Genomic DNA, 26,942 nt, shown 5'->3' with positions numbered 1-26,942 from the left:
CTCTTTATTTCCCACTTTTGAAGGACAGTGTTGGAGCTTTTCGGAAAATTGAGACATCATTTGAAGGAAACATTTTCCTGCTCGTTTTGCAGCGACTGAAACAATGTGATGTGGGATGTCCAATACGGAGATCTGAGGATAGGTTGACAAATGATGAATGTGTGGACCCATTCTAAACCTCTTGTGATCACATCAAGGATTCCTTGGGTTGTGGGAAGCCCAGTTTCAAACATAATTCTGTAATATTCTGCAGAAGAACCCAAGCTGTACGGTAGGCCTCAGGCCTCCAAGTCTAATTTACCCCAGAATCAGTTGCTGGAAGCATGTCACCTACCCACCATTGTATTATCTCTATATTCCGTGTTCTACCATTCCAATGGACAACCCTCTACTGACATGGGAGGCTCATTGATGCAGTGGTCAGCACTGCTGCCTCACAGCACCAGGAACCTGGGTTCAATTCCACCCTTGGGTGACTGTCCGTGTGGAGTTTGCACATTTTCCCCGTGTTTGTGTGGGTTTCACCGCCACAACGCAAAGATACGCAGGCTAGGTGGGCTGGCTGTGCTAAATTCACCCTTAATTGTGGAAAATGAATTGGGTGCCCTAAATTTAAAAAAAAAAAAGTAGAGAATTATTGTTGCAATTGTATAGGGTGTTGATGAGACCACATCTGGAGTATTGTGTCCGGTTTCGATATACGTTGGAGGCAGTTCAGGGGAGGTTCACCAGGTAGATTCCGGGGATGAAAGGATTGACGTATGAGGAAAGATTGAACAGTTTGGGTTTATACTTCTGGTGTTTAGAAGAATGAGATGATCTGACCGAGGTGTATATGGGATTGATAACGTAAACGTAGACCAAATGGTTCCTGTTTGTGGAGCAATCTCGGACAAGAGGTCACAGATATAGGTTGAGAGGCGGTAGATTTAGAACTGAGATGAGGAGGAACTACTTCTCGCAGAGGGGGGCAAATATGTGAAATTCGCTGTCCCACAGTGCGGTGGAGTCTGAGTCATTAAATGGTCTCAAGAAGCAGATAGATATTATGTTATTCTCTTCAGTCTGAATAAAGATTGTAGACTTCCAGTTAACACAAATACTTTATTCAGTAGGTTTGTTCTGTTTCCAGGGCTTAACTAGATATAATACAGTCAAGAGGTAAAACCAGTGAAGCTCAGGTAAACTGCCTAAACTGAGCTGTCTGTGTCTGCTGCTGCTCACTAGCCCTGTGCTTCTGAAGGAGGCGGATCCTACCTTGGCTGGACCCATTATACCCGCCTCTGATGCCCTCTAGTGATGCTGTGGCTGTTACATCTGTCTGCAGTCCCTGGTGTATGTGCAGATGTATGTACAGATGTACAGATCACTACAGATATATTTCTGATTTTTATAAAAGGGGTTAAAGGGATATGGGGAACAGGCAGGGAGGTGGATTTGAGATGAGGAAGTGATCAGCCACGGCGGGGCAGGCTCGAAGGGCTGAATTGCCTACCTTTGCTCCCAATTCCTATATACACACAAGTCTCCGATACACAAGCATTCGGAATAAGGTAAATTAGTTGATGGCGCAAATCATCGTGAATGACTATGATTTAGTGGCCATTACTGAAACATGGGACGGAGTTAAATATCCGAGGGTATCAAACTATTCGGAAGGACAGAGTGGATGGTAAGGGAGGTGGTGTAACTCTGTTATTTAAGGATGACATCCAGGCAATCGTAAGGGATGACATTGGTGCTATGGAGGATAAGGTTGAATCCATTTGGGTGGACATCAGGAATAGAAGACTAAAAAGTCACTGATAGGGGTAGTCTATAGGCCACCAAATAGTAACATTATGGTGGGGCAGGCAATAAACAAAGAAATAACTGATGCATGTAGAAATGGTACAGCAGTTATCATGGGGGATTTTAATCTACATGTCGATTGGTTTAACCAGGTCGGTCAAGGCAGCCTTGAGGAGGAGTTTATAGAATGTATCCGCGATAGTTTCCTCGAACAGTATGTAATGGAACCTACGAGGGAACAAGCGGTCCTAGATCTGGTCCTGTGTAATGAGACAGGATTGATTCATGATCTCATAGTTAGGGATCCTCTCGGAAGGAGCGATCACAATATGGTGGAATTTAAAATACAGATGGAGGGTGAGAAGGTAGATGATTTGGAGTTGGGGACCAAGGGCAATGTGTCCAAGTTTGCAGATGACACGAAGATGAGTGGTAAAGCAAAAAGTGCAGAGGATACTGGAAGTTTGCAGAGGGATTTGGATAGGTTAAGTGAATGGGCTAGGGTCTGGCAGATGGAATACAATGTTGACAAATGTGAGGTTATCCATTTTGGTAGGAATAACAGCAAAAGGAATTATTATTTAAATGATAAAATATTAAAACATGCTGCTGTGCAGAGAGACCTGGATGTGCTAGTGCATGAGTCACAAAAAGTTGGTTTACAGGTGCAACAGATGATTAAGGAGGCAAATGGAATTTTGCCCTTCGTTGCTAGAGGGATGGTGTTTAAGACTAGGGAGGCTCTGCTGCAATTGTAGAAGGTGTTAGTGAGGCCAGACCTGGAGTATTGTGTTCAGTTTTGGTCTCCTTACCTGAGAAAGGACATATTGGCACTGGAGGGTGTGCAGAGAAGATTCACTAGGTTTACCCCAGAGCTGAAGGTGTTGGATTACGAGGAGAGGTTGAGTAGACTGGGACTGTACTCTTTGGAATTTAGAAGGATGAGGGGGGGATCTTATAGAAACATGTAAAATTATGAAGGGAATAGATAGGATAGATGCGGGCAGGTTGTTTCCACTGACGGATGAAAGCAGAACTAGGTGGCATAGCCTTAAAATAAGGAGAAGTAGATTTAGGACTGAGTTTAGGAGGAACTTCTTCACCCAAGGGGTTGTGAATCTATGGAATTCCTTGCCGAGTGAAGCAGTTGAGGCTCCTTCATTAAATGTTTTTAAGATAAAGACAGATAGTTTTTTGAAGAATAAAGGGATTAAGGGTTATGATGTTCGGGCCGGAAAGTGGAGCTGAGTCCACAAAAGATCAGCCATGATCTCATTGAATGGCGGAGCAGGCTCGAGGGGCCAGATGGCCTACTCCTGCTCCCAGTTCTTATGTTCTTTTAATTGAATGGGAATCTTCAATTCTCCAGTTCCTCAAAGGCCACCAGTCCATTATGGAATGAATAGTAAAGTGGGAGGACATCAGGTGACATAACACGTGGGCTGAGGGACAGTTCCTGTGCTGTACATTCACTGCAATTCTACCTAAACAGTGGCAGAAAATATATCATTGGAAATGTTCTTCATAGAATCCCTACAGTGCAGAAGGTGGCCATTTGGTCCATTGACTCGGCAGCCACCCAGTGATAGGGCACCCTACTTCAGTCACTCCCCCACCCTAACCTCATAACCCCCCCCCCCACCCACCATCTATCTTGGACACTTAAAGGGGCAATTCATTATGGCAAATCCATCGACCCTGCACATCTTTGGACTGTGCGAGGAAACCAGAACACCCGGAGGAAACCTACGCAGACACTGGGAGAACGTACAAATTCCACACAGACAGTGACCCAGAGCTGGGACCTCAGCGCCACGAGGGAGCAGTGCTAACTACTGCTCCACTCTGCTGTCCCAATACTTCTCTACTTTTATACTCCAGTCCTTTTGCAATAAACACCAACGTTGCATTTGCCTTTATTACATTTTGTACCCTCGTACCAGCTTTCTGCAATTGATGAACGACATTCAGATCCCTCTGCAAAGATGCATTTTGAATCAGCTTTGCATTTAGATATTGCCAGTGAGACCTTGGGCTGTTTGCTCCTCAGCTTGGGAGTTGGCTGGTCCAGTGTCCAGAGAAAGAGCATCAAAATAGTACAGGCATGGAACAGAAGGAATTGAGACTGGTTCACATAAGATGGGATGGATGGTGTATTCTCCCGCAACCAAATAAAAAAAGCCTCCTTGCGGTGCACGAGTAAAACACGGCAAAGGCATTCAAAATGAAGCTGGGGAAGAACTAATTGCAGCTCTGAAAGGCCATTAAAAATTCTTCAATCCCCCCACCATCCAGACTGCAGGAACTGAATTGGGATGACGACAATGAGGTGAATGCATCTTTTAGAGGGCAATAAGTCTCTCACTTCCTCCAGAGGCAGTGGAAGCAGAGCACCTTGGAATATTTTTAAGGTTGAGCACAAGGAATTGACTACAGTGAGCACCAAGGTGTTAAGTGTTGAATGATGAGCAATAGACAAGATCAGTGAAAGATTTATTTATTTTAATTGTGGGGCAACAACTAAATTCTTTGCTACAAGTTCATTCTTGGAGAAAACCAAGTGTTCCAGGTGGAGTTGGAAATGCACCTCACACAGCAGCCAATCCTGGATGTGATATTAACTGCTGTCCTCCAGCGAGAGCTTGTCAAACAGGTACTCTCCCATCCCATTCTCAGGAGCTCCCAGCCGCTTCAGGTTGGTGATGTAGTCGCCAAGTCTCTTGATGGCCTTGACCTGCTCGTCCAAATAGTGAGTCTCCAGAAAGTCACACAGCTGGAAGAGAAAGAAATATGGAGTGGAAAAACAAGACCAGTTCCTCTGCAACCAATTCGGTTTACTACCACATATAGAATCCATTAGAATGCAGGGCAGGCCATTCAGCCCATCAAGTCTGCACTGATCCGCTGAAAGAACCAGAGGCCCATTCCCCCAACCAATCCCAGAAATTCCAAATTCCATCCAAGGGGAAAAATTTATCATGTCCGAACCTGCACATCTTTGAACTGTGGAAGGAAACCCAGAGACAAGGGGAAGGCATGCAAATTACATATCTATGTCATCCAAGGTCAGAATTGAACCCAAGTCCCTGGCACTAGAGGCAGCAGTCCTAACCAGTGTGCCACTTCTTGTAGGGAGGCTGAAGTGAGTTTGCTGCATTATGTCACCTGCAACCAAATAGTCTCTTGCTGAAACGTCACTGATCATAATTTGTTTGGGATATTCTGCAGGTCAGAAAAAGAAAACCCTAACTTGTTGCCACGTCCCAAAACATCCTCGCTAAAAAGTACATTTTTGCACAGTATTCCCTGTTGTGATACAGGAAATGGAGGAGTTGATTTTCAAGCAAGCTCCCATGAACAGACAATGTGATAAATGACTGCTGTTGATCAAAACATCTGCACTGTAAATTCTATGAAATGAAAAAAAAAACATTGGCCAGGAAAACATTCCAGTTCTTCCTAAAAACAGTGCCTCTGGGTCTTCCACAATCCAGGAGGGGTAGATTGGGACAGATCGCTACAAGTCCCAAGTGGACTTCAATCGTAGAAAACTAATCTCAAGTGTGACACCAGTGGAGCACAGCCACTGCTAAATTTGAAATGAAAGTTCTTGTTTTATCTAGTTTAAGCACTTGTGGTTTGGAATGTTGCTCACTTATCAGGCCCCCCCCCACCCCCCACCCCCACCCCCGGCTTCACTAGACGGTGGAGATCAGGACAATGCTGTGTTGAGTCTCCTGGGTGATTCTGTCCAAGGCAACAAACAGAACAATACGAACCTACCAGTGATCAGAATTACGATGAAGTGAAGCTTACATGAGGGTCAGTCTGGGTGGTGGCAAGTTGGTGAAGATCCAGCAAACTCTGGTTCACATTCTTCTCCAGATCCAGGGCAACCTGCATTGCCTGGAGACTGTTGCCCCACTCATCCCTCTCTGGTTTCTACAATGGAGAAAGGTCAGTTATTTCAGGGTGCTTGCATCACATCATTTACACCCTCTGAAGGAAAGGTTTCAGGAACATGTCAACACTTGTGCTGGATTACAGAACAGAATTCAAAACCCTTGTGTGCAAAGGTGCATTTCTGCTGAAGCTCAGACCCACACTGTGAAGTGGTTCTGTTCTGGACAAAGAAATCTAGAAACTAAGAAACTCAAAGCCCAGCAACGTGATTGAAGCCACATCATTAAGCAGCCATTCCTCCCTTCCCCACTCCAACCTTCACATCCTGTAGGAGGATGCGGCCTCCACGTTGATTCTGGAATTTCATCAGCTTCTCCGCATGTTCCTGCTTCTCCTGGGACTGATGTTTGAAGAACTGGGAGAAATTGTTGAGAGCCACATCGTCCCGGTCAAAGGAGGAAGTCTGAAAGGGAACAACCCAAATTCCATTAACCACACCACAGCCCAATTCTCGCGTAAGGTTCGAACGTCCTCCAGCTTCCTAATCAAAACTACTATTCAATACACTTAATTTCTTTGCTTCCTCAGGCATATGGAATAGTCTGTAGCCCAATGTCTGGTACTAATTGTGAAAATTAGCCAAAAAGTGATATTATAGACAAAATTAAAACAAATCCAATGGTCTAAATTCTTCAAGATTAAAACCTCCATTGGCAATGTAGGGAGGGTGAAATCTAACTAAAAGTTGATCATACAGTGCAGCAGGAGGCCATTCAGCCCATCAAGTCTGCACCAGCCCTTGGAAAGAGCACCCAATCCCCATAACCCCACCCCACCCAACCCAACCTTTTTGAACACCAAGGGCAATTTATCATGCCCAATCCATTTTTGGACTGAAGGAGGAAACCGGAGCAGCTGGAAACCATCACAGGCACAGGGAGAAGGTGCTGACTCCGCACAGACAATGACCCAAGCTGGGAATCAAACCTGGGACCCGAGAGCTATGCTAGCATGCTGCCCCAAGTGGTTTTCTTTACCCAGCCTGACCTACAAGTGACACTATTCCCCCACCAGGTTTGCTGACTCAGTTGCGGCAGTTAGGGGGACGGGAAGGGCAATAAATGTCAGTAGCATTGAGACTAAATATTCAAAGATGAACCTCAGGAACACTTTTGCTCTGCGTCTATCACTGAGCAGCCAATTAGCGCACCTGCCAGCTCACCGGTGCTGCAAATATTACTACCAAAAACTAGGTTGAACTGACATGACAGCAAACAAAAACTCAAAATAGTGGCAAGTCAAGTTGGGTTAAAACAGACAATTTACTTAAATCACAATAGATTATAAACAGAGACAAAAGACTCACCAGAGAAAGATAAAGGTAGGAGGCAGTGAGCTCCAGGTTAATCTGCTTGTTGACAGCTGCTTCACAATCCTGGTGATAGTTTTGAGAAACCTGAGAATCCATTTTGTGAGTGTTGATTTCTTTGCCCTAATTCTTTTACCAAAACACACAGTCTCAAATTTAGACCAAAAACCAACAATACCCAAAAACTCATACCCAAAGCACTTGCATTTATACTCCAGGACCACAAAGTAATTTTATTGAGCAGGAAATGACATCACCAATGATAGCCAAGCACTCTTGTTGACCAATCAAAGAGTTGCCTTGTCTAATTGGATTCCAATCAGCACAGGATAGGATGTGGGGCCCAGGAACCAATCAGAATGTTAAAGAAGAGGTTCCATTGATTGGCAACTCAACCATAATAGAATTGGTGATTGGCCTTTGACCCTCACTCTGGAAGTGTTTCTACCTAAAAACAACAATAAAATATCCTCTAAAATCTTATTTTGACTTTGAGAGGTGGTATTAATCATAGAATTGTGCTATCCACAATGCTACCGTGCTGCCCCAAGCTTGTTGACAAGCTTGTTCCAGATACACAGAGTTACATTCTTTGGTTCCCCTGAGGGACTCTTTATTTCTAACTTTTGAAGGACAGGGTTGAAGCTTATTGGAAAATAGAGATATAATTTGAAAAAGGCATTTTCAGGCTGGTTTGCAGCAACTGAAACAATGTGATGTGGACCATCCAAGACGAGGATGTGATGATAGGTTGACAAACAATGAATTTGTGGACCCATTCCGTATTTCCTGTGGTCACGTTGAGGATTCCCTGGGTTGCAGGAAGCTAAGTTTGAAAACTTGGGCAGCACGGTAGAATTGTGGATATCACAATTGCTTCACAGCTCCAGGGTCCCAGGTTCGATTCCGGCTTGGGTCACTGTCTGTGCAGAGTCTGCACGTCCTCCCCGTGTCTGCGTGGGTTTCCTCCGGGTGCTCCGGTTTCCTCCCACAGTCCAAAGATGTGCAGGTTAGGTGGATTGGCCATGATAAATTGCCCTTAGTGTCCAAAATTGCCCTTAGTGTTGGGTGGGGTTGCTGGGTTGTGGGGATAGGGTGGAGGTGTTGACCTTGGGTAGGGTGCTCTTTCCAGGAGCCGGTGCAGACTCGATGGGCCGGGTGGCCTCCTTCTGCACTGTAAATTCTATGATAACATTCTGCAGAGAACCTCAGCCAAATGGTAGGCCTCAGGCCTCCAGATCTAATCCCCCCAGAATCAGTTGCTGGGAGCAGATCGCCTGCCCAACATTGTATTATCTCCATCAGTTTAGTTTGGTCCAAGGGGCAACCATCTACTGTCAAGAACATTTCCGATGAGATTCCGCTCCTGTTGATGTAGAATATGTACAGCACAGAGCCTGGCTACCCGGCCCAATTGCTTCGTGAGGCAATTATGGCCAGGATTTCATGGCTCTCCCTCAGCGAATCTCCCGCCCCCACCGGTGGTCGTGGCGACCCATTCAAATGGCCATTCAGTTTGGCAAGACTAGGTGAGAGGGGCCACAAAAGCCTGGCCCGTGTCTCCATGGCGCCCATCCACCCTATGGCACATAATAATAATCTTTATTAGTGTCACAAGTAGGCTTACATTAACACTACAATGAAGTTACTGTGAAAAGCCCCTAGTCGCCACATTCCGGCGCCTCCTCGGGAAGCAGGGGGAGAGTTCAGAATGTCCCATTCACCTAACAGCACGTCTTTCGGGACTTGTGGGAGGAAACCGGAGCACCCGGAGGAAACCCACGCAGACACGGGAAGAACGTGCAGACTCCGCACAGACAGTGACCCAAGCCGGGAATCGAACCTGGGACCCTGGAGCTGCGAAGCAACTGTGCTAACCACTGTGCTGCCCCTTCCCTTAAGCAAACTGAAGCATCCAAATTAGGAACAGTTTCAGGCCATTCAGTCCCTCGAGCCATTCAATAAGATCACGGCTGATCTAATTTGAACTTCGACTCACATTCCTACCTATGTCGATGACCTTTCACCAACCCTTGCTGATCAAGAATTATCCACCTCTGTCTCACAGATATTCTTCCTTGACCACCTTTTGATGAAGAGAATTCCCCAAGAGAATTCGCTCTGAGAGGAAAAATCTTTCCTCGTCTCTGTTTTAAAAAATGGCCGACCGTTTATTTTTAAACAGTGACCCCGAGTTCTAGATTCTCCCACAAGAGGAAACATCCTCTCCACATCCATCCTGTCAAGTCCCCTCAGGCCCCCTATATGTTTCAATCAAGTCACCTCTTCCTCTTCTAAACTTCAACCTTTTCTCATAAGACGCTTCAACCATTCCAGATATTAGTCTAGTAAGTTCGAGGGCGGCACGGTAGCACAGTGGTTAGCACTGTTGCTTCACAGCGCCAGGGTCCCAGGTTCGATTCCCGGCTTGGGTCACTGTCTGTGCGGAGTCTGCAAGTTCTCCCCGTGCCTGCGTGGGTTTCCTCCGGGTGCTCCGGTTTCCTCCCACAAGTCCCTAAGACGTGCTGTTAGGTGAATTGTACATTCTGAATTCTCCCTCTGTGTACCCGAACAGGCGGCGGAATGTGGCGACTAGGGAATTTTCACAGTAACTTCATTGCAGTGTTAATGTAAGCCTACTTGTGACAATAAAGATTATTATAAACTTTATCTGAACTGCTTCCAATGCATTTACATCCTTCCTTGCATAAGGAGACCAAAACTGTATACAGACTTCCAGATGTTGTTCTCAGCAATGTCCTTTATATTTGAAGCATAACATCCCCATATTAGTAATCAATTCCGCTAGCAAAAAAATAAAGCATTTTATTAGCTTTGCTAATTATTTGCTGCACTTACTCTCCAGCCTTTTGTGATCCGTGCAGTAGGACACCCAGATCCCTCTGCATCTCAGAGCTCTGCAATCTCTCACCATTTAAACAATACACTTTTTTTTCAATCCTCCTGCCTAAATGGACAACCTCACATTTCCCCACATTATATTCCATTTGTCAGAGCTGCGCCCACTGCCCTACCCTATTTATATCCTTTCGTAGCCTTCTTATGTCCTCTTCACAATTGACTTTCCTACCAATTTTTGTGTCATCAGCAAATTTAGCAGCCATACCTTCGGTCCCTTCATCTAAATCATTTGCAAAAATTGTAAAGGGTTGAGGCCTGTGGTGTACTATTCATACATCTTGCCAACCAGAAGTTTACACATTTATGCTTGCTGTCTGTTTCCTCTTAGATAGCTAATCTTCTATCCATGCCAATATGTTACCTCCCCCCCCCGCCAACACCATTGTGACCATTTTCCACAATGACCTTTATAAAAATAAATTTAGAGTACCCAATTATTTTATTTTTTTCCATCTAAGGGTCAATTTAGCGTGGCCAATCCACCAAACCTGCACATCTTTGGGTTGTGGGGGTGAAACCCACGCAGACATGGGGAGAATGTGCAAACTCCACATGGACAGCGACCCAGGGCCAGGATTCGAACCCGGGTCCTCAGCGCCGCAGTCCCAGTGCTATCCACGGCGCCACATGCCACCCTTTCCACAATGACCTTTGATGTGGCACCTTATTAAATGCCCTCTGGAAATCAGAGTACAGTACATCCACTGGTTCACCCTCTGGAAATCGAAGTATAGTACATCCACTGGTTCACCCTCTGGAAATCGAAGTATAGTACATCCACTGGTTCACCCTCTGGAAATCGAAGTATAGTACATCCACTGGTTCACCCTCTGGAAATCGAAGTATAGTACATCCACTGGTTCACCCTCTGGAAATCGAAGTATAGTACATCCACTGGTTCACCCTCTGGAAATCTAAGTATAGTACATCCACTGGTTCACCCTCTGTAAATCGAAGTATAGTACATCCACTGGTTCACCCTCTGGAAATCGAAGTATAGTACATCCACTGGTTCACCCTCTGGAAATCGAAGTATAGTACATCCACTGGTTCACCCTCTGGAAATCGAAGTATAGTACATCCACTGGTTCACCCTCTGGAAATCTAAGTATAGTACATCCACTGGTTCACCCTCTGGAAATCGAAGTATAGTACATCCACTGGTTCACCCTCTGGAAATCGAAGTATAGTACATCCACTGGTTCACCCTCTGGAAATCGAAGTATAGTACATCCACTGGTTCACCCTCTGGAAATCTAAGTATAGTACATCCACTGGTTCACCCTCTGGAAATCGAAGTATAGTACATCCACTGGTTCACCCTCTGGCAATCTAAGTACAGTACATCTACCCATTCCCCTTTATCCACAGCATCTGTTATTTCTTCAAAGAACTCCAAAAAATTGGTTAAATGTAATTTCCCTCTCATAAAAAATATGTTGACTTTGCCTGATTACCTGGAATGTACGTAAGTGCTCTGTTATAACCTGTTGTCTGTAAATTGCCAGACACTTTGACCAGTTTATTAGTATACCGTTTTACCCAAAGTCTTTACCCACTAATACAGCAGCGTTATTTCCAGGTCACCATGTTCTTGTACTCTTCCCCAGCAATGGGTAGAGTTGAAATCAAACTGTAATCCAATGCAGTTCAGGTCTCTGTCAATTGAAGAAAGTTTGATTTGAGCTCAGTTCCTGGAGTGCTACTGCTGTGAAATTATTATTTTTTAAATCCCCAAACCCTTGGGTGGCTGACTCAAAGGCACAGGAGTTATTTAAGCAGGGGGTCCACACTAGGATGGCTTATCAATGTATTCCTGCCAGTGGGGAAAGGTTCCCAAAATGAATGGAGATGGTGTTGCCTATTGAATGGAGGTGGAGAAATTAATATTTGACACTCAGCAACGATGGAGGAAATGTTTTGATGTCCATTTGAGGTAGATGGTGACACAAAGTAAACTTCACATTCTGGCTCCAAATTACACAAACTTTCACATCACAAAAAAAGCACCTGTTATTCTTTGTACCCCCAACACATTTAAAAACTGTAGCAGAATCTGAGATTGGGACAGAGGGGTGGCCCAATCTTCCTTCCCACAAAAATAAACTTCCCCTTTTAAGTTACTTGCAAAATAACTAAACTGTGCATCTTTCACAGGGATAGCAGTAGAATATCACAAGAAGGTACTGGTCATCTGATCAGTACACAGCTCTGCTTCCAATGAGGTAAAGCGCATACGATTGTATACAAGATGTTTATGTGCCTAGCCTCAATAAATGAACCCATTACCAAACCCCTTGAATCACTTAAAGCAAAACCCAGACTGACCCAGAGAGAAGATATATTTTAATTGCATTAAAGACCAGGGATAGAAATTGTAAATACCTGCAGGCCCCCTTCTGTCATTAGTCTCAAATTCAGGACAAGCCCATGGCAGGCAAACTGAATAGTTACTTTGCATCAGTCTTCACTGTGGAAGACACCAGTGGGATGCCAGAGCTCCAGGAGAATCAGGGGGCAGAGGTGAGTGCAGTGGCCATCACTAAGGAGAAGCTTCTGGGGAAACTGAAAGGTCTGAAGGTGGATAAATCACCTGGACCAGATGGACTACATCCCAGGGTTCTAAAAGAGATTGCTGAGGAGATTGTGGAGGCATTGGTGGTGATCTTTCAGGAATCACTGGAGGCAGGAAGGGTCCCAGAGGACTGGAAAGTGGCTAATGTACCACCACTGTTTAAGAAGGGAGGGAGGCAAAAGACAGGAAATTATAGGCCGGTTAGCCTGACTTCGGCCATTGGTAAGGTTTTAGAGTCTATTTCTAAAGAGTAGATCACGGAGTTTTTGGAAGTGCATGGTAAAATAGGACTGAGTCAGCATGGATTTGTCAAAGGGAAGTAATGCCTGACAAATCTGTTAGCGTTCTTTGAGGTAACAAGGAAGTTAGACAAAGGAGAACTAGTGGACGTGATTGATTTAGCTTTCCAGAAGGCCTTTGACAAGGTGCCGCATAGGAGATTGTTAAATAAGTTTAAGAGCCCATGGTGTTAAGGGTAAGATCCTGGCATGGATAGAGGATTGGCAGAAGGCAGAGATAAATGGGTCTTTTTCAGAATGGCAGCCGGTGACTAGTGGTGTGCCTTAGGGGGTCTGTACTGGGACCACAGCTTTTCACAATATACATTAACTATCTGGAAGGAGGAACTGAGGGCACTGTTGCTAAGTTTGCAGATGATACAAAGATCTGTAGAGGGACAGGTAGCATTGAGGAAGCAAGGGGGCTGCAGAAGGATTTGGACAGGCTAGGAGAGTGGGCAATGAAGTGGCAGATGAAATACAATGTGGAAAAGTGTGAGGTTATGCACTTGGAGGGAGGAGTTTAGGCATAGACTATTTTCTAAATGGGAAAATGTTTAGGAAATCAGGAGCACAAAGGGTCTTGGAGTCCTTGTTCAAGATTCTCTTAAGGTTAACGTGCAGGTCCAGTCGGCAGTTAAGAAGGCAAATGCAATGTTAGCATTCATGTCAAGAGGGCTAGAATACAAGACTTCTGAGACTGTTCAAGGCTCCGGTCAGTCTCATTTGGGGTATTCTGGAGCAGTTTTGGGCACCGTATCTCAGGCAGGATGTGCTGGCCTTGGAAAGGGTCCAGAGGAGGATCACAAGAATGATCCCTGGAATGAAGAGAATGGTTGAGGACTCTGGGTCTGTACTCGTTTTGAGTTTAGAACGGGGGGGGGGGGGGGGGGGGGGGGAGAAAGAGAGAGAATCTTATTGAAACTTAGGATAATGCAAGGCATGGATACAGTGGGCATACAGAGGATGTTTCCACTTGTAGGAAAAACTAGAACCAGAGGACACAATCTCAGACTAAAGGGACGATCCTTTAAAACAGAAATAAGGAGGAATTTCTTCAGCCAGAGGGTGGTGAATCTGTGGAACACTCTGCCACAGAAGGCTGTGGAGGCGAAATCACAAAGTGCCTTTAAGACAGAGATAGATAGGTTCTTGATTAATAAAGGGATCAGGGGTTATGGGGAGAAGGCAGGAGAATGAGGATAATATCAGCTACGATTGAATGGCAGAAGCAGACTCGGTGGGCCGAATGGCCTAATTCTGCTCCTATGTCTTATGGTCTTGTTCAGTGTGACAGAAGTCCACAAGTCAGCAGACTTCATCCTTCCAAATCTGAAGGGAGGATCTACAGTATCACGAGTAATTATAATTTGTTAAACCAGTCAATAATTTGAGCTACAAGTCAAGTTAGCAAGCATCTTTTTATTCAATTAATTTGACACTGCAAGTCAATTCTTTCCTCCTGGAGACAGCCAAATGGTCCAGGTATAAGTGGCAATGCACATCGCACAGTAGCCAACTCATCTACAAATCGGATCCTGGATGTGACACTAACTGCTGTCCTCGAGAGAGAGCTTGTCAAACAGGTACTCTCCCATCCCAGTCTCAGGAGCTCCCAGCCGCTTCAGGTTGGTGATGTAGTCGCCAAGTCTCTTGATGACCTGGACCTGCTCGTCCAAATAGTGAGTCTCCAGAAAGTCACACAGCTGGAAGAGAAAGAATTATGGAGATAGTCAAGACACAAGATCAGTTCCTCTGCAACCGACTCTCTTTACATTGCATTACGGAGCAAGCCATTCAGCCCTGTTGAGTCTACACCAACCCTCTGAAAGAACATCCCAAGGCCCAATCCCCATAACCCCAAAATCCCATCTAGAGACAATTTGGAATGGTCAATCCACCTAACCTGCACATCTTTGAACTTGGGAGGAGGGGGGGGGGGGGGGGGGGGGGAAAAGAAACAGTGCACCTGGAGGAAACCCACAGACATGGGTCTGACGTGCAAATTACACAGACGTCATCCAAGGTCAAATTCAAACCCAGGTTCCTGGCACTCAAGGCAGTGCCATCCACTGCTGCTTCTTTTCATAGATATTTCATAGAATTTACAGTGCAGAAGGAGGCCATTTGGCCCATCGAGTCTGCACCAGCTCTTGGAAAGAGCACCCTACCCAAGGTCCACACCTCCACCCTATCCCCATAACCCAGCAACCCCACCCAACACTAAGGGCAATTTTGGACACTAAGGGCAATTTATCATGGCCAGTCCACCTAACCTGCACATCTTTGGACTGTGGGAGGAAACCGGAGCACCCGGAGGAAACCCACGCACACACAGGGAGGATGTGCAGACTCCGCACAGACAGTGACCCAAGCCGGAATGGAACCTGGGACCCTGGAGCAGTGAAGCAATTGTGCTATCCACAATGCTACCGTGCGGCCCCTTGTTGGGAGACAGAAAGGAGTTGGCTTCACCATGCCTGCAACCGAATCACCTCATGAAGTTTCACTGATCATAAATTTGTTTGGGATTCTGCAGGTCATGAGAAGGTAAGAGGAGCTTTTGTTGCTATGTGCACCTTATAGCCAATCAAGTACTTTTGCATTGTAGTCTGTTGAGATACAGTAAATGGGAGCAGTTATGTACAAGCAAGCTCTCAGTGCCAGACAATGTGATAAATGATTGATCAATACATATTGGCCTGGAAAATGTAACATTCCTGCTCTTGCAAAAATAATGCCTCTAGATCTGGCACATCAGATTGTTCTGGGTGGTACGGTACCATCGTGGTTAGCACTGTTGCTTCAAAACACCAGGGACCAGAGTTCAATTCACAGCTTGGGTCACTGTCTGTGCGCTCTCCCCCAGTGGGTTTCCTCCGGGTGTTCTGGTTTCCTCCCACAAGTCCCGAAAGACGTGCTTGTTAGGTGAATTGCTCATTCTGAATTCTCCCTGTGTACCCGAACAGGCGCCGGAGTGTGGCGACTAGGGGATTTTCACAGTAACTTCATTGCAGTGTTAATGCAAACCGACAGTGTGGTGAACCGCAGCCCAACGCATCACACAAGCTTGCCTTCCTCCCATTGATTCTGTATACACCTCCCACCTACTCAGAAAGGCAGACAGCATTGTCAGAGATCCCTCCCACCCAGACTTTGCCCTCTTCCAGGCCCGCACAGAAGTCGGAAGGCCCGCACAGAAGTCGGAAGGCCCGCACAGAAGTCGGAAGGCCCGCACATTCATACATAGGAACAGCTTCTTCCCCACAGCTGCCAGACTCCTCAACGACTCTCCCTTGAACTGATCGGTTCGCTGTAAGAACACTATTCACGACACCCTATGCTGCTCTTGTTTGGCCTTGTTCCGCACTGTAACCAATCACTTGATGCACCACTGTCAATGTACCCTGTTGATTATTCTTTTGTCTACTATGTACGTTCCCTTGGTTGCAGAAAAATACTTTTCAGTACATGTGGCAATAAATATCAATCAATCAAGTCTACTTATGACAAAATATTATTATACAGACTATGTCTCGAGTGGTCTTCAATGTAGAAAATTCTGACCCCCATGCTCCACCAGTGCAGCCACAAACAACATTAAAAAAAATATAGTTTTATCCAGCTTTTAGCCAAAAGCAGTTTGGAATGATGCTCACTCACATTCAGGCCCACATGGCCAGTGGTATGTGGAGCTTCAGGACAATGTTGTGTTGGGGCACCAATTGGATACATTGCATCATTGCCTGTGACATGCTGCTCAACCCAAGCCGAATGGGATTTATCCTAGGATTCTCTGGGAAGCTAGGGAGGAGACTGCTGAGCCTTTGATCTTGAAGTCATCTTTGTGCCAGAAGACTGGAGGATAGCAAATGTTGTCCCCTTGTTCAAGATAGGGCAGCATGGTAGCATTGTGGATAGCACAATTGCTTCACAGCTCCAGGGTCCCAGGTTCGATTCCGGCTTGGGTCACTGTCTGTGAGGAGTCTGCACATCCTCCCAGTGTGTGCGTGGGTTTCCTCCGGGTGCTCCAGTTTCCTCCCACAGTCCAAAGATGTGCAGGTTAGGTGGATTGGCCATGATAAATTGCCCTTAGTGTCCAAAATTGCCCTTGGTGTTGGGTGGGGTTACTGGGTTATGGGGATAGGGTGGAGGTGTTGACCTTGGGTAGGGTGCTCTTTCCAAGAGCCGGTGCAGACTCGATGGGCCGAATGGCCTCCTTCTGCACTGTAAATTCTATGAAAAAAAAAAAGGGGAGTAGAGACAACCCCAGTAACTATAGACCAGTGAGCCTTACTTCTGTTGTGGGAAAAATCTTGGAAAGGTTTATAAGAGATAGGATGGAAAGGAATAATTTAATTAGAGATAGTCAACATGGTTTTGTGAAGGGTAGGTCGTGCCTCACAAACCTTATCGAGTTCTTTGAGAAGGTGACCAAACAGGTGGATGAGGGTAAAGCAGTTGATGTGGTGTATATGGATTTCAGTAAAGCGTTTGATAAGGTTCCCCATGGTAGGCTACTGCAGAAAATACAGAGGCATGGGATTTAGGGTGATTTAGCAGTTTGGATCAGAAATTGGCTAGCTGGAAGAAGACAAAGGGTGGTGGCTGATGGGAAATGTTCAGACTGGAGTCCAGTTACTAGTGGTGTACCACAAGGATCTATTTTGGGGCCACTGCTGTTTGTCATTTTTATAAATGGCCTGGAGGAGGGCATAGAAGGATGGGGGAGTAAATTTGCAGATGACACTAAAGTCGGTGGAGTTGTGGACAGTGCAGAAGGATGTTACAAGTTACAGAGGGACATAGATAAGCTGCAGCGCTGGGCTGAGGTGGCAAATGGAGTTTAATGCAGAAAAGTGGGAGGTGATTCATTTTGGAAGGAATAACAGGAAGACAGAGTACTGGGCTAATGGTAAGATTCTTGGCAGTGTGGATGAGCAGAGAGATCTCAGTGTCCATGTATATAGATCCCTGAAAGTTACCACCCAGGTTGAGAGGGTTGTTAAGAAGGCGTACGGTGTGTTAGCTTTTATTGGTAGAGGGATTGAGTTTTGGAGCCATGAGGTCATGTTGCAGCTGTACAAAACTGTGGAGCGGCCGCATTTGGAGTATTACATGCAATTCTGGTCGCCGCATTATAGGAAGGATGTGGCAGCATTGGAAAGGGTGCAGAGGAGATTTACCAGAATGTTGCCTGGTATGGAGGGAAGATCTTATGAAGAAAGGCTGAGGGACTGGAGGCTGTTTTCATTAGGGAGAAGAAGGTTAAGAGGTGACTTAATTGAGGCATACAAGATGATCAGAGGTGGACAGTGAGAGCCTTTTTCCTCGTTCCTAGCACGAGGGGACATAGCTTTAAATTGAGGGGAGATAGATACAAGACAGATGTCAGAGGTAGGTTCTTTACTCAGAGTAGCAAGGGTGTGGAATGCCCTGCCTGCAACAGTAGTGGACTCACCACACTAAAGGCATTCAAATGGTCATTGGATAGACATATGGACGATAAGGGAATAGTGTAGATGGGCTTCAGAGTGGTTTCACAGGTCAGCGCAACAGCGAGGGCCGAAGGGTCTGTCCTGCTCTATACCAAAGTCAACCAGTGATCAGAAATACGATGAAGTGAAGCTTACATGAGGGTCAGTCTGGGTGGTGGCGAGTTGGTGAAGATCCAGCAAACTCTGGTTCACATTCTTCTCCAGATCCAGGGCAACCTGCATTGCCTGGAGACTGTTGCCCCACTCATCCCTCTCTGGTTTCTACAATGGAGAAAGACAGGTCAGTTATTTCAGGGTTCTTGTATCCCATCATTTACACCCTCAGAAGGTCTTCAGGATTATGTCAACACGGTCCCCATTGGTGCAGACAGCAGATATTGTTCTGTATAACAGTTAACTTGGAGAGAGATAGGCTGGGGGAGCTATAAAGAAACTTCTCCCTCCCCCTTTAGGATTTGATCATCTTGTCAATCTCATCAATTGAAGCCACCATTTCCCCCCAAAATCCAACCTTCACATCCTGTAGGAGGATGCGGCCTCCACGTTGATTTTGGAATTTCATCAGCTTCTCCGTGTGGTCCTGCTTCTCTTGGGACTGATGTTTGAAGAACTGGGAGAAGTTGTTGAGGGCGACATCGTCCCGGTCAAAGAAGGACGTCTGAAAGAGAAAAATTCAGATTACATGAACCATACCACTGAATCTTACACATTAGTACACATCCTCTTCTAGCTTTCTAACCAAATTAACTATTCAATAAGGAGGGGGTTGAAATTCTGTTCATCTTTCTCAATTCTATCGAGTGGTCTGTAACTCAATTTCCCTAATTCTGAAAATTAGTCTATGGGACAATCCAAGAGCAGCAGAATATTTGAAGTACAGTTTTGATGAATAAATACTCCTAGATTACCTATTGATTGAAATTCAACCATTTTGCATGGTTTAACATCTACTCAATTCCATATTATTGAAACAATCAGAGTACAACTGACTGCTAGAAAAAATAATTGAATGTACACATTTGCAATATTAGACACTATGAAAATGGGAATTTAAAAAAAGTCTAATTTCTCCTGAATATGATACTTCATTAGGAAAGCAGTCAATATTGACAGAATTGCTGCAGTTTCCTTCCCATAACAAATTTAAATTTCAGAGTATCTTGTCTGCAAAATATTGACACACTTAACAATGTTATGGATCAAGTCACCCAGAGAACATGTTCAGATCTCAGGCGATCTGAGAACATTTGGAAGTAAAGCCGATATCAGATAAAGCTGTCCAAATTATTTAAAATGCCAACTGGTTCATTAATGAAAGTTGCTGTCTATACCCAGTGTGGCCTACAGGTGACTCCATTCCCACACCGCTGCTGATTGAACTCCCATCTGAACTAGTAGTCAATAATTCCATTCAGTTGAGGCAACTGGGGGGGGGGGGGGGGGGGGGGGAGGGAGAGAGAAAGAGAAAGAGAGAGAGAGGAGGAGCAAATCCCAGTCACAAATGAATAAATGTTCAAAGATTAACTCAAGAACACCTTTGTTCTGTGCACATCATTCTAGCAGCCAGTTCACACACCAGGTTGAGTTCAGACATCACTGAAAGTCTCACCCTGTAGCAAGGGCAGCACGGTAGCGCAGTTGCTTCACTGCTCCAGGTTCGATTCCCGGCTGGGTCACTGTCTGTGCGGAGTCTGCACGTTCTCCAGTGTTTGCGTGGGTTTCCTCCCACAGTCCAAAGATGTGCAGGTTAGGAGGATTGCATAAATTGCCCCGTTCAAAAAGGTTATGTGGGGTTACGGGGATAAGGTGGACGCATGGGCTTAAGTTGGGTACTATTTCCAAAGGCCGGTGCAGACTCGATGGGCCGAATGACCTCCTTCTGCACTGTAAATTCTATGATTCTGTGTAACATGATAATTCAGTTGGATTGATATTTAGTTAGGACTATAATAGAACTCAATAAACAGGTACCAAGTCAAAAGATAACAGCAAATTACTGCAGATGCTGGAATCAGAAACAATGCTGAAAACAGGTCTGATAACATCCGTGGAGAGAACACAAAGCTAATGTTTCAACTTCAGATAACTCTTCAACTGAGCTGATGTAATAAGTCAAGTTAGGTTAAAACAGGGCAAGATTTTATTTTAAATCCATACAGACAAAACTCACCAAAGAAAGATAAAGATAAGAGGCAGTGAGCTCAATGTTGATCTGCTTGTTGACAGCTGCTTCACAATCCTGGTGATAGTTTTGGCAAACTTGGGAATCCATTCTATGACCAGGTAATTTATTATTACTATTATTATTTTTTAAAATTTTTTTTTGGCAAACGGCCAATAAAGCACAAATCTTTATTACAAATTCAGGAGCAACACAAACTACAGGTAAAATCCACTGCCAAAGAACTTGCATTTATACTTCAGGCACCAAAGGGATTTTCTTGAGCAGGAAATTACATCATCAACGATGGCCAATCACTCTTGTTGACCAATCAATCAGCTGCGTTGTCCAATTGGATTCCAATCAGCACAGGAGAAGATTTGGGACGCAGGAACCAATCAGAATGTTCAAAGAGAGGCTCATGTGAATAGAAACTCAACCATGATAGAAATACTGATTGACCTTCATCTGAAAATGCCAGCTCTCTAAAAGCTCATTGTGACCTTTGAGTGGAGGTATTAAGACATGTTCGATGTACTTCAGTGTGAGTTCCCCCTCTAATTGCTGGGAATTCCAATTAGAACATTGTTTGCAGAAAACATTTTCCCATTCGTGTACAAAGCAAAGTGCTGGGGGGCATCCAACCTCGGGATCTGATGGTAGATTGACGGATGATGACATTGTGGACCCATGTTAGTGGCAGGGAGCCCAGTTTGAAAACCAGTGCTGAAAACTCTGGCTACATGGTAGGCCTCAGGCCTCTATGTCTAATTTCCACTTACTGGATGCATATTGTGTGGCTGCCATTGTGTTATCTCCATTTGGTGATTAATTGTTACAACAACAACCATCCGCTCTCAAGAACGTTTCGGTCGAGGTATTGGTTATGGACAGCAAAGAAACTCGCCACTGGGCCCAGGCCAAGAGTCGTCCTCCAATAATATGTCCGCGCCATTTTCAGGCCAATATTTTCCGACATGTTCACTGCACCAACAGAGGTGGCATTGGAGGCAGACCATAATACAATTCCGCTCAGGCCAGTGTCAATTCCAAGGGTAACTTTTTGAGGTCAGATTCCAGAACTAGTTGATATGGAATCTTGATGTTGTTCAGCAAGGCGGGTTGATGGGTGTGTGGTTAAATAGCAGGGTGCCCCATAGGGTCAGCTCCCCCCCTCCAATGTATTCCTACAGTCAGAACGCCTCCCCAAGATGGATTGAGATGCACATCAGCTGTTTCTTGAACAAAGGTCAGCAACTGCAAGGTGAATTCTTAAAAATAATTAATTAATGCTGGATCTGGTCTTCGCTGCTCATTCCTAATTACTCTTGAGAAAGTGGTGGTGAGCTGCCTTCCTGACCGCTGCAGTCTATATGGTGTAGATCCACCCTCAGTGCTGTTAGGGAGGGATTCCTGGGTTTTGACCCAGCGACAATGAAGGAACGGCCGATATATTTCCAAGTCAGGATGGTGAGTGACTCGGAGGGGAACTTCCAAGTGATGATATTCCCAGGAATCTGCTGCCCCTGTCTTTCTAGATGGTAGTGGCTTTGGAAGGCACTGCTGAAGGATCCTTGGGGAGTTCCTGCAGTGCATCTTGTAGGTGGTGCACACGGCTGCTACAGTGCAATGGAAGTGGAAGGAGTAAATGTTTGTGGACACGGTGCCATTCAAATGGGCTGTTTTGTCCTGGATGGTGTCGAGCTTCTTGAGTGTTGTTGGAGCTGAACTCATCCAGGTAAATGGAGAGTATTCCACCACACTCCTGGCTTGTGCCTTGTGGGTGGTGGACAGGCTTTTGGGAGTCAGGAGGTGAGTTACTCACCGCAGGATTCCCAGCCTCTGACCTGCTCTTGTAGCCACGGTATTTATATGGCTGGTCCAGTTCAGTTTCTGGTTAATGGAAATCTCCCAGAATGTTGATTGTGGGGGGATTCAGTGATGGTAATGCCATTGAATGCCAAAGGGTGATGGGTAGATCCTCTTTTAGAGGAGATGGTCATTGCCTGGCACTTGTATGGCCCAAATGTAACTTGCCACTTGTCACCCAAGCCTAAATATTGTCCAGGTCTTGTTGCATTTCCAAGTAAACAGCTTCAGTATCTGAGGAGTCTCGAATGGTGCTGAACATTGTGCAATCATCAGCGAACATCCCTACATCTGACCTTATGTTAGAAGGAAGATAATTGATGAAGCAGTTGAAGTTGGCTGGGTTTAAGAGACTACCCTGAGGAATTCCTGAAGTGATGTCCCGTGACTGAGATGACTGATCTCCAACCACCACAACCATCGTCCTTTGTGCCAGGTGTGACTCCAACCAGTGGAGAGTTTCCCCCCTGATTCCCATTGACTCCAGTTTAGCTAGGGCTCCTTGATGTCAAACTCGATCACATGCTACCTTGACGTCAATGGCAGTCACTCTCGTCCCACCTCTAGAATTCAGCTCTTTTGTCCACCTTAGAGCTAAGGCAGTAATGAGCTGAGTGACCCTGGCGGAACCCTTAGTGAGCAGGTTATTGCTGAGTAAGTGCCACTTGATAGCACTTGTGATGACCCCTTCCATCACTTTGCAGATGAGTGAAAGTAGACTGATCGCACTGTAATAGTCCAGGTTGGATTTGTCCTGTTCTTGTGTACAGGACATACCTGGGCAATTTTCCACCATTCCTAGTAGATGCCAATGTAGCTGCACTGGAACAGCTTGGTAAGGGCTGCGGCCAGTTCGGAGCACAAGTCTTCAGTACTATTATTGGAATATTGTCAGGGCCCATAGCCTTTGCAATAGCCAGTACCTTCAACCATTTCTTGATATCACGTGGGATGAATCGAATTGGCTGAAGACTAACATCTGTGATGTTGGGGACCTCTGGAGGAGATCGAGATGGACCATCCACTCGGCACTTCCAGCTGAAGACTATTTCAAATGCTTCAGCCTTTACATTTGCACAGAGTTAATGTAAGACTACTGGTGACACTAATAAAGATTATTATTAATATTATATGTGCTGGGCTCCCTATCATTGAGGACTGGGTTATTTGTGGAGTTTCCTCTTCCAGTGAGTTGTTCAATAGTCCACCACCAGCCATAGCTGGATGTGGCAGGACCACAGAGTTTAGTTCTGATCCGTTGGTTGTGGGATCGCTTACCTCTGTCTATCACATGCCATTAATGCCAGTGTTATAGTTGTACTAGAACAGCTTGGCTAGGGGCGCAGCTAGCTCTGGATCACAAGCTTATGTAGAGCGGCACAGTAGCATAGTGCTTAGCACTGTTGCTTCACAGCGCCAGGGTCCCAGGTTCAATTCCCGGCTTGGGTCACTGTCTGTGCGGAGTCTGCGCGTTCTCCCCGTGCCTGCGTGGGTTTCCTCCGGCTGCTCCGGTTTCCCCCCACAAATTCCGAAAGACGTGCTTGTTAGGTGAATTGGACATTCTGAATTCTCCCTCATTGTACCCGGACAGGCGCCGAAATGTGGCGACTGGGGACTTTTCACAGTAACAGTGTTAATGTAAGCCTACTTGTGACACTAATAAAGATTAGGGCGGCACGGTGTCACAGTGGTTAGCACTGCTGCCTCACAGCGCCAGGGCCCGGGTTCGATTCCAGCCTTGGGTGACTGTCTGTGCGGAGTCTGCACGTTCTCCCCGTGGGTTTCCTCCGGGTGCTCCGGTTTCCTCCCACAGTCCAAAGATGAGCAGGTTTGCTGGATTGGTTATAGAACATAGAACATAGAAAAATACAGCACAGAACAGGCCCTTCAGCCCATGATGTTGTGCCGAACCTTTTTGTCCTAGATTAATCATAGATTATCATAGAATCCACAGTGCAGAAGGAGGCCATTCGGCCCATTGAGTCTGGAAAGAGCACCCTACCCAAGGTCCACACCTCCACCCAACTCTAAGGGCAATTTTGGACACTAAGGGCAATTTATCATGGCCAATCCACCTAACCTGCACATCTTTGGACTGTGGGACCCTGGCGCTGTGAAGCAATTGTGCTATCCACAATGCTACCGTGCTGCCCTTAAGAACAAATTAATCTACACTATATCATTCTACCGTAATCCATGTACCTATCCAATAGCTGCTTGAAGGTCCCTAATGTTTCCGACTCAACTACTTCCACAGGCAGTGCATTCCATGCCCCCACTACTCTCTGGGTAAAGAACCTACCTCTGACATCCCCCCTATATCTTCCACCATTCACCTTAAATTTATGTCCCCTTGTAATGGTTTTGTTCCACCCGGGGAAAAAGTCTCTGACTGTCTACTCTATCTATTCCCCTGATCATCTTATAAACCTCTATCAAGTCGCCCCTCATCCTTCTCCGTTCTAATGAGCACCCTCAACCTTTCCTCGTAAGACCTACTCTCCATTCCAGGCAACATCCTGGTAAATCTCCTTTGCACCTTTTCCAAAGCTTCCACATCCTTCCTAAAATGAGGCGACCAGAACTGTACACAATACTCCAAATTGTGGCCGTACCAAAGTTTTGTACAGCTGCATCATCACCTCACGGTTCTTAAATTCAATCCCTCTGTTAATGAACGCTAGCACACCGTGGGCCTTCTTCACAGCTCTATCCACTTGAGTGGCAACTTTCAAAGATGTATGAACATAGACCCCAAGATCTCTCTGCTCCGCCACACTGCCAAGAACTCTACCGTTAACCCTGTATTCCGCATTCATATTTGTCCTTCCAAAATGGAAAATTATGCAAAATTTGGCCATGCCAAAAGATTAGATTGTGTTACTGGGTCACAGGGATAGAGTGGAGGTGTGGGCTTGGGTAGGGTGCTCTTTCCAAGGGCCGGTGCAGACTCAATGGGCTGAATGGCCTCCTTCTGCACAGTAAATTCTATGATTCTATACTATTGTTGGAATGTTGTCAGGGCCATAGCCTTTGTAATATCCAGTGCCTACAACAATTTCCTGACATCACAGGGGCTTAAGACTGGTATTCCTGATGCTGGGGATGTCTGGAGGAGATGGCACTTCTGGCTGAAGATTATTGCGAATGCTTCACTTTAGTCTTTTGCACTCCTCCATGATGGAGGATGGGGATATTTGTGGAGACTCCTCCTCCAGTGAGTTGTTTAATTGTTCACTACCAGTCATGGCTGGTGGGACAGGACTGCAGAGCTTAGTTCTTATCCAATGGTTGTGGGAATGCTTACCTCTGCCTCTCACATGCAGTTTGGCACACAAGTAGTCCTGTCTTGTAGCTTCAACAGGTTGACACCTCTTTTTTGTAAAGCCTGGCACTGCATTGAACCAGAGTTGATCCCCTGGCTTGGTGGTAATGGTAGCATGGGGCATATTCCGGACCATAGAACAAAGAAAAGTACAGCACAGGAACAGGCCCTTCGGCCCTCCAAGCCTGTGCCGACCATGCTGCCCGTCTAAACTAAAATCTTCTACACTTCCTGGGTCCGTATCCCTCTATTCCCATGTATTTGTCAAGATGCCCTTTAAATGTCACTATCGTCCCTGCTTCCACCACCTCCTCCGGTAGCGAGTTCCAGGCACCCACTACCCTCTGTGTAAAAAAACTTGCCTCGTACATCTACTCTAAACCTTGCCCCTCTCACCTTAAACCTATGCCCCCTAGTAATTGACCCCTCTACCCTGGGAAAAAGCCTCTGACTATCCACTCTGTCTATGCCCCTCATAATTTTGTAGACCTCTATCAGGTCGCCCCTCAACCTCCGTCGTTCCAGTGATAACAAACCAGGTTTATTCAACCGCTCCTCATAGCTAATGCCCTCCATACCAGGCAACATCCTGGTAAATCTGTTCTGCACCCTCTCTAAAGCCTCCACATCCTTCTGGTAGTGTGGCGACCAGAATTGAACACTATACTCCAAGTGTGGCCTAACTAAGGTTCTATACAGCTGCAACATGACTTGCCAATTCTTATACTCAATGCCCCGGCCAATGAAGGCAAGCATGCCGTATGCCTTCTTGACTACCTTCTCCACCTGTGTTGCCCCTTTCAGTGACCTGTGGACCTGTACACCTAGATCTCTCTGACTTTCAATACTCTTGAGGGTTCTACCATGGATCTTATAGAAACATATAAGATTATGAAGGGAATAGATAGGATAGATGCGGGCAGGTTGTTTCCACTGACGGGTGAAAGCAGAACTAGGGGGCATAACCTCAAAATAAGGGGAAGTAGATTTAGGACTGAGTTTAGGAGGAACTTCTTCACCCAAAGGGTTGTGAATCTCTGGAATTCCTTGCCAGTGAAGCAGTAGAGGCTCCTTCATTAAATGTTTTTAAGATAAAGATAGATAGTTTTTTGAAGAATAAAGGGATTAAGGGTTATGGTGTTCGGGCCGGAAAGTGGAGCTGAGTCCACAAAAGATCAGCCATGATCTCATTGAATGGCGGAGCAGGCTCGAGGGGCCAGATGGCCTACTCCTGCTCCTAGTTCTTATGTT

The 26,942-nt window shown here is 45.7% G+C and overlaps 2 protein-coding genes across 2 annotated transcripts; both read right to left on the bottom strand.

Annotated features, from left to right (window-relative positions):
* Positions 1-4,190: 4,190 nt before the first annotated feature.
* LOC140403751 (ferritin, higher subunit-like) lies at positions 4,191-7,226 on the bottom strand. Its single transcript, XM_072491912.1, has 4 exons — positions 7,061-7,226; positions 6,011-6,157; positions 5,608-5,733; positions 4,191-4,564 (listed from the first exon to the last, which is right to left on the bottom strand). The coding sequence occupies exons 1-4, from the start codon at positions 7,160-7,162 to the stop codon at positions 4,409-4,411; spliced, it is 531 nt and encodes a 176-aa protein (XP_072348013.1). The 5' UTR covers positions 7,163-7,226; the 3' UTR covers positions 4,191-4,408.
* A 7,014-nt stretch (positions 7,227-14,240) lies between these two features.
* LOC140403750 (ferritin, middle subunit-like) lies at positions 14,241-20,660 on the bottom strand. Its single transcript, XM_072491911.1, has 4 exons — positions 20,507-20,660; positions 18,848-18,994; positions 18,472-18,597; positions 14,241-14,544 (listed from the first exon to the last, which is right to left on the bottom strand). Exons 1-4 carry the CDS (start codon positions 20,606-20,608, stop codon positions 14,389-14,391), a joined length of 531 nt encoding a protein of 176 aa, XP_072348012.1. The 5' UTR covers positions 20,609-20,660; the 3' UTR covers positions 14,241-14,388.
* Between the last annotated feature and the right edge of the window lie 6,282 nt (positions 20,661-26,942).

This window comes from Scyliorhinus torazame, chromosome 29 (assembly GCF_047496885.1).
Source record: "Scyliorhinus torazame isolate Kashiwa2021f chromosome 29, sScyTor2.1, whole genome shotgun sequence".
Classification (NCBI taxonomy): Eukaryota; Metazoa; Chordata; class Chondrichthyes; order Carcharhiniformes; family Scyliorhinidae; genus Scyliorhinus; species Scyliorhinus torazame.
The sequence above is the reverse complement of the archived record's forward strand: the minus strand, read 5'-3'. Positions and strand labels throughout refer to the sequence as shown.

What these genes read in the sequence shown, in the direction of transcription:
- LOC140403751 (XM_072491912.1), bottom strand. Translation starts at nt 7,162, where the DNA reads ATGGATTCTCAGGTTTCTCAAAACTATCACCAGGATTGTGAAGCAGCT. An exon ending in TCCTCCTACAGGATGTGAAG is followed by an intron (nt 5,734 to 6,010) that starts GTTGGAGTGGGG and finishes TCTCCATTGTAG; the next exon opens with AAACCAGAGAGGGATGAGTG. An exon ending in CCACCCAGACTGACCCTCAT is followed by an intron (nt 4,565 to 5,607) that starts GTAAGCTTCACT and finishes TTTCTCTTCCAG; the next exon opens with CTGTGTGACTTTCTGGAGAC.
- LOC140403750 (XM_072491911.1), bottom strand. Translation starts at nt 20,608, where the DNA reads ATGGATTCCCAAGTTTGCCAAAACTATCACCAGGATTGTGAAGCAGCT. An exon ending in CTTATCTTTATCTTTCTTTG is followed by an intron (nt 18,995 to 20,506) that starts GTGAGTTTTGTC and finishes TTTCTCTTTCAG; the next exon opens with ACGTCCTTCTTTGACCGGGA. An exon ending in TCCTCCTACAGGATGTGAAG is followed by an intron (nt 18,598 to 18,847) that starts GTTGGATTTTGG and finishes TCTCCATTGTAG; the next exon opens with AAACCAGAGAGGGATGAGTG.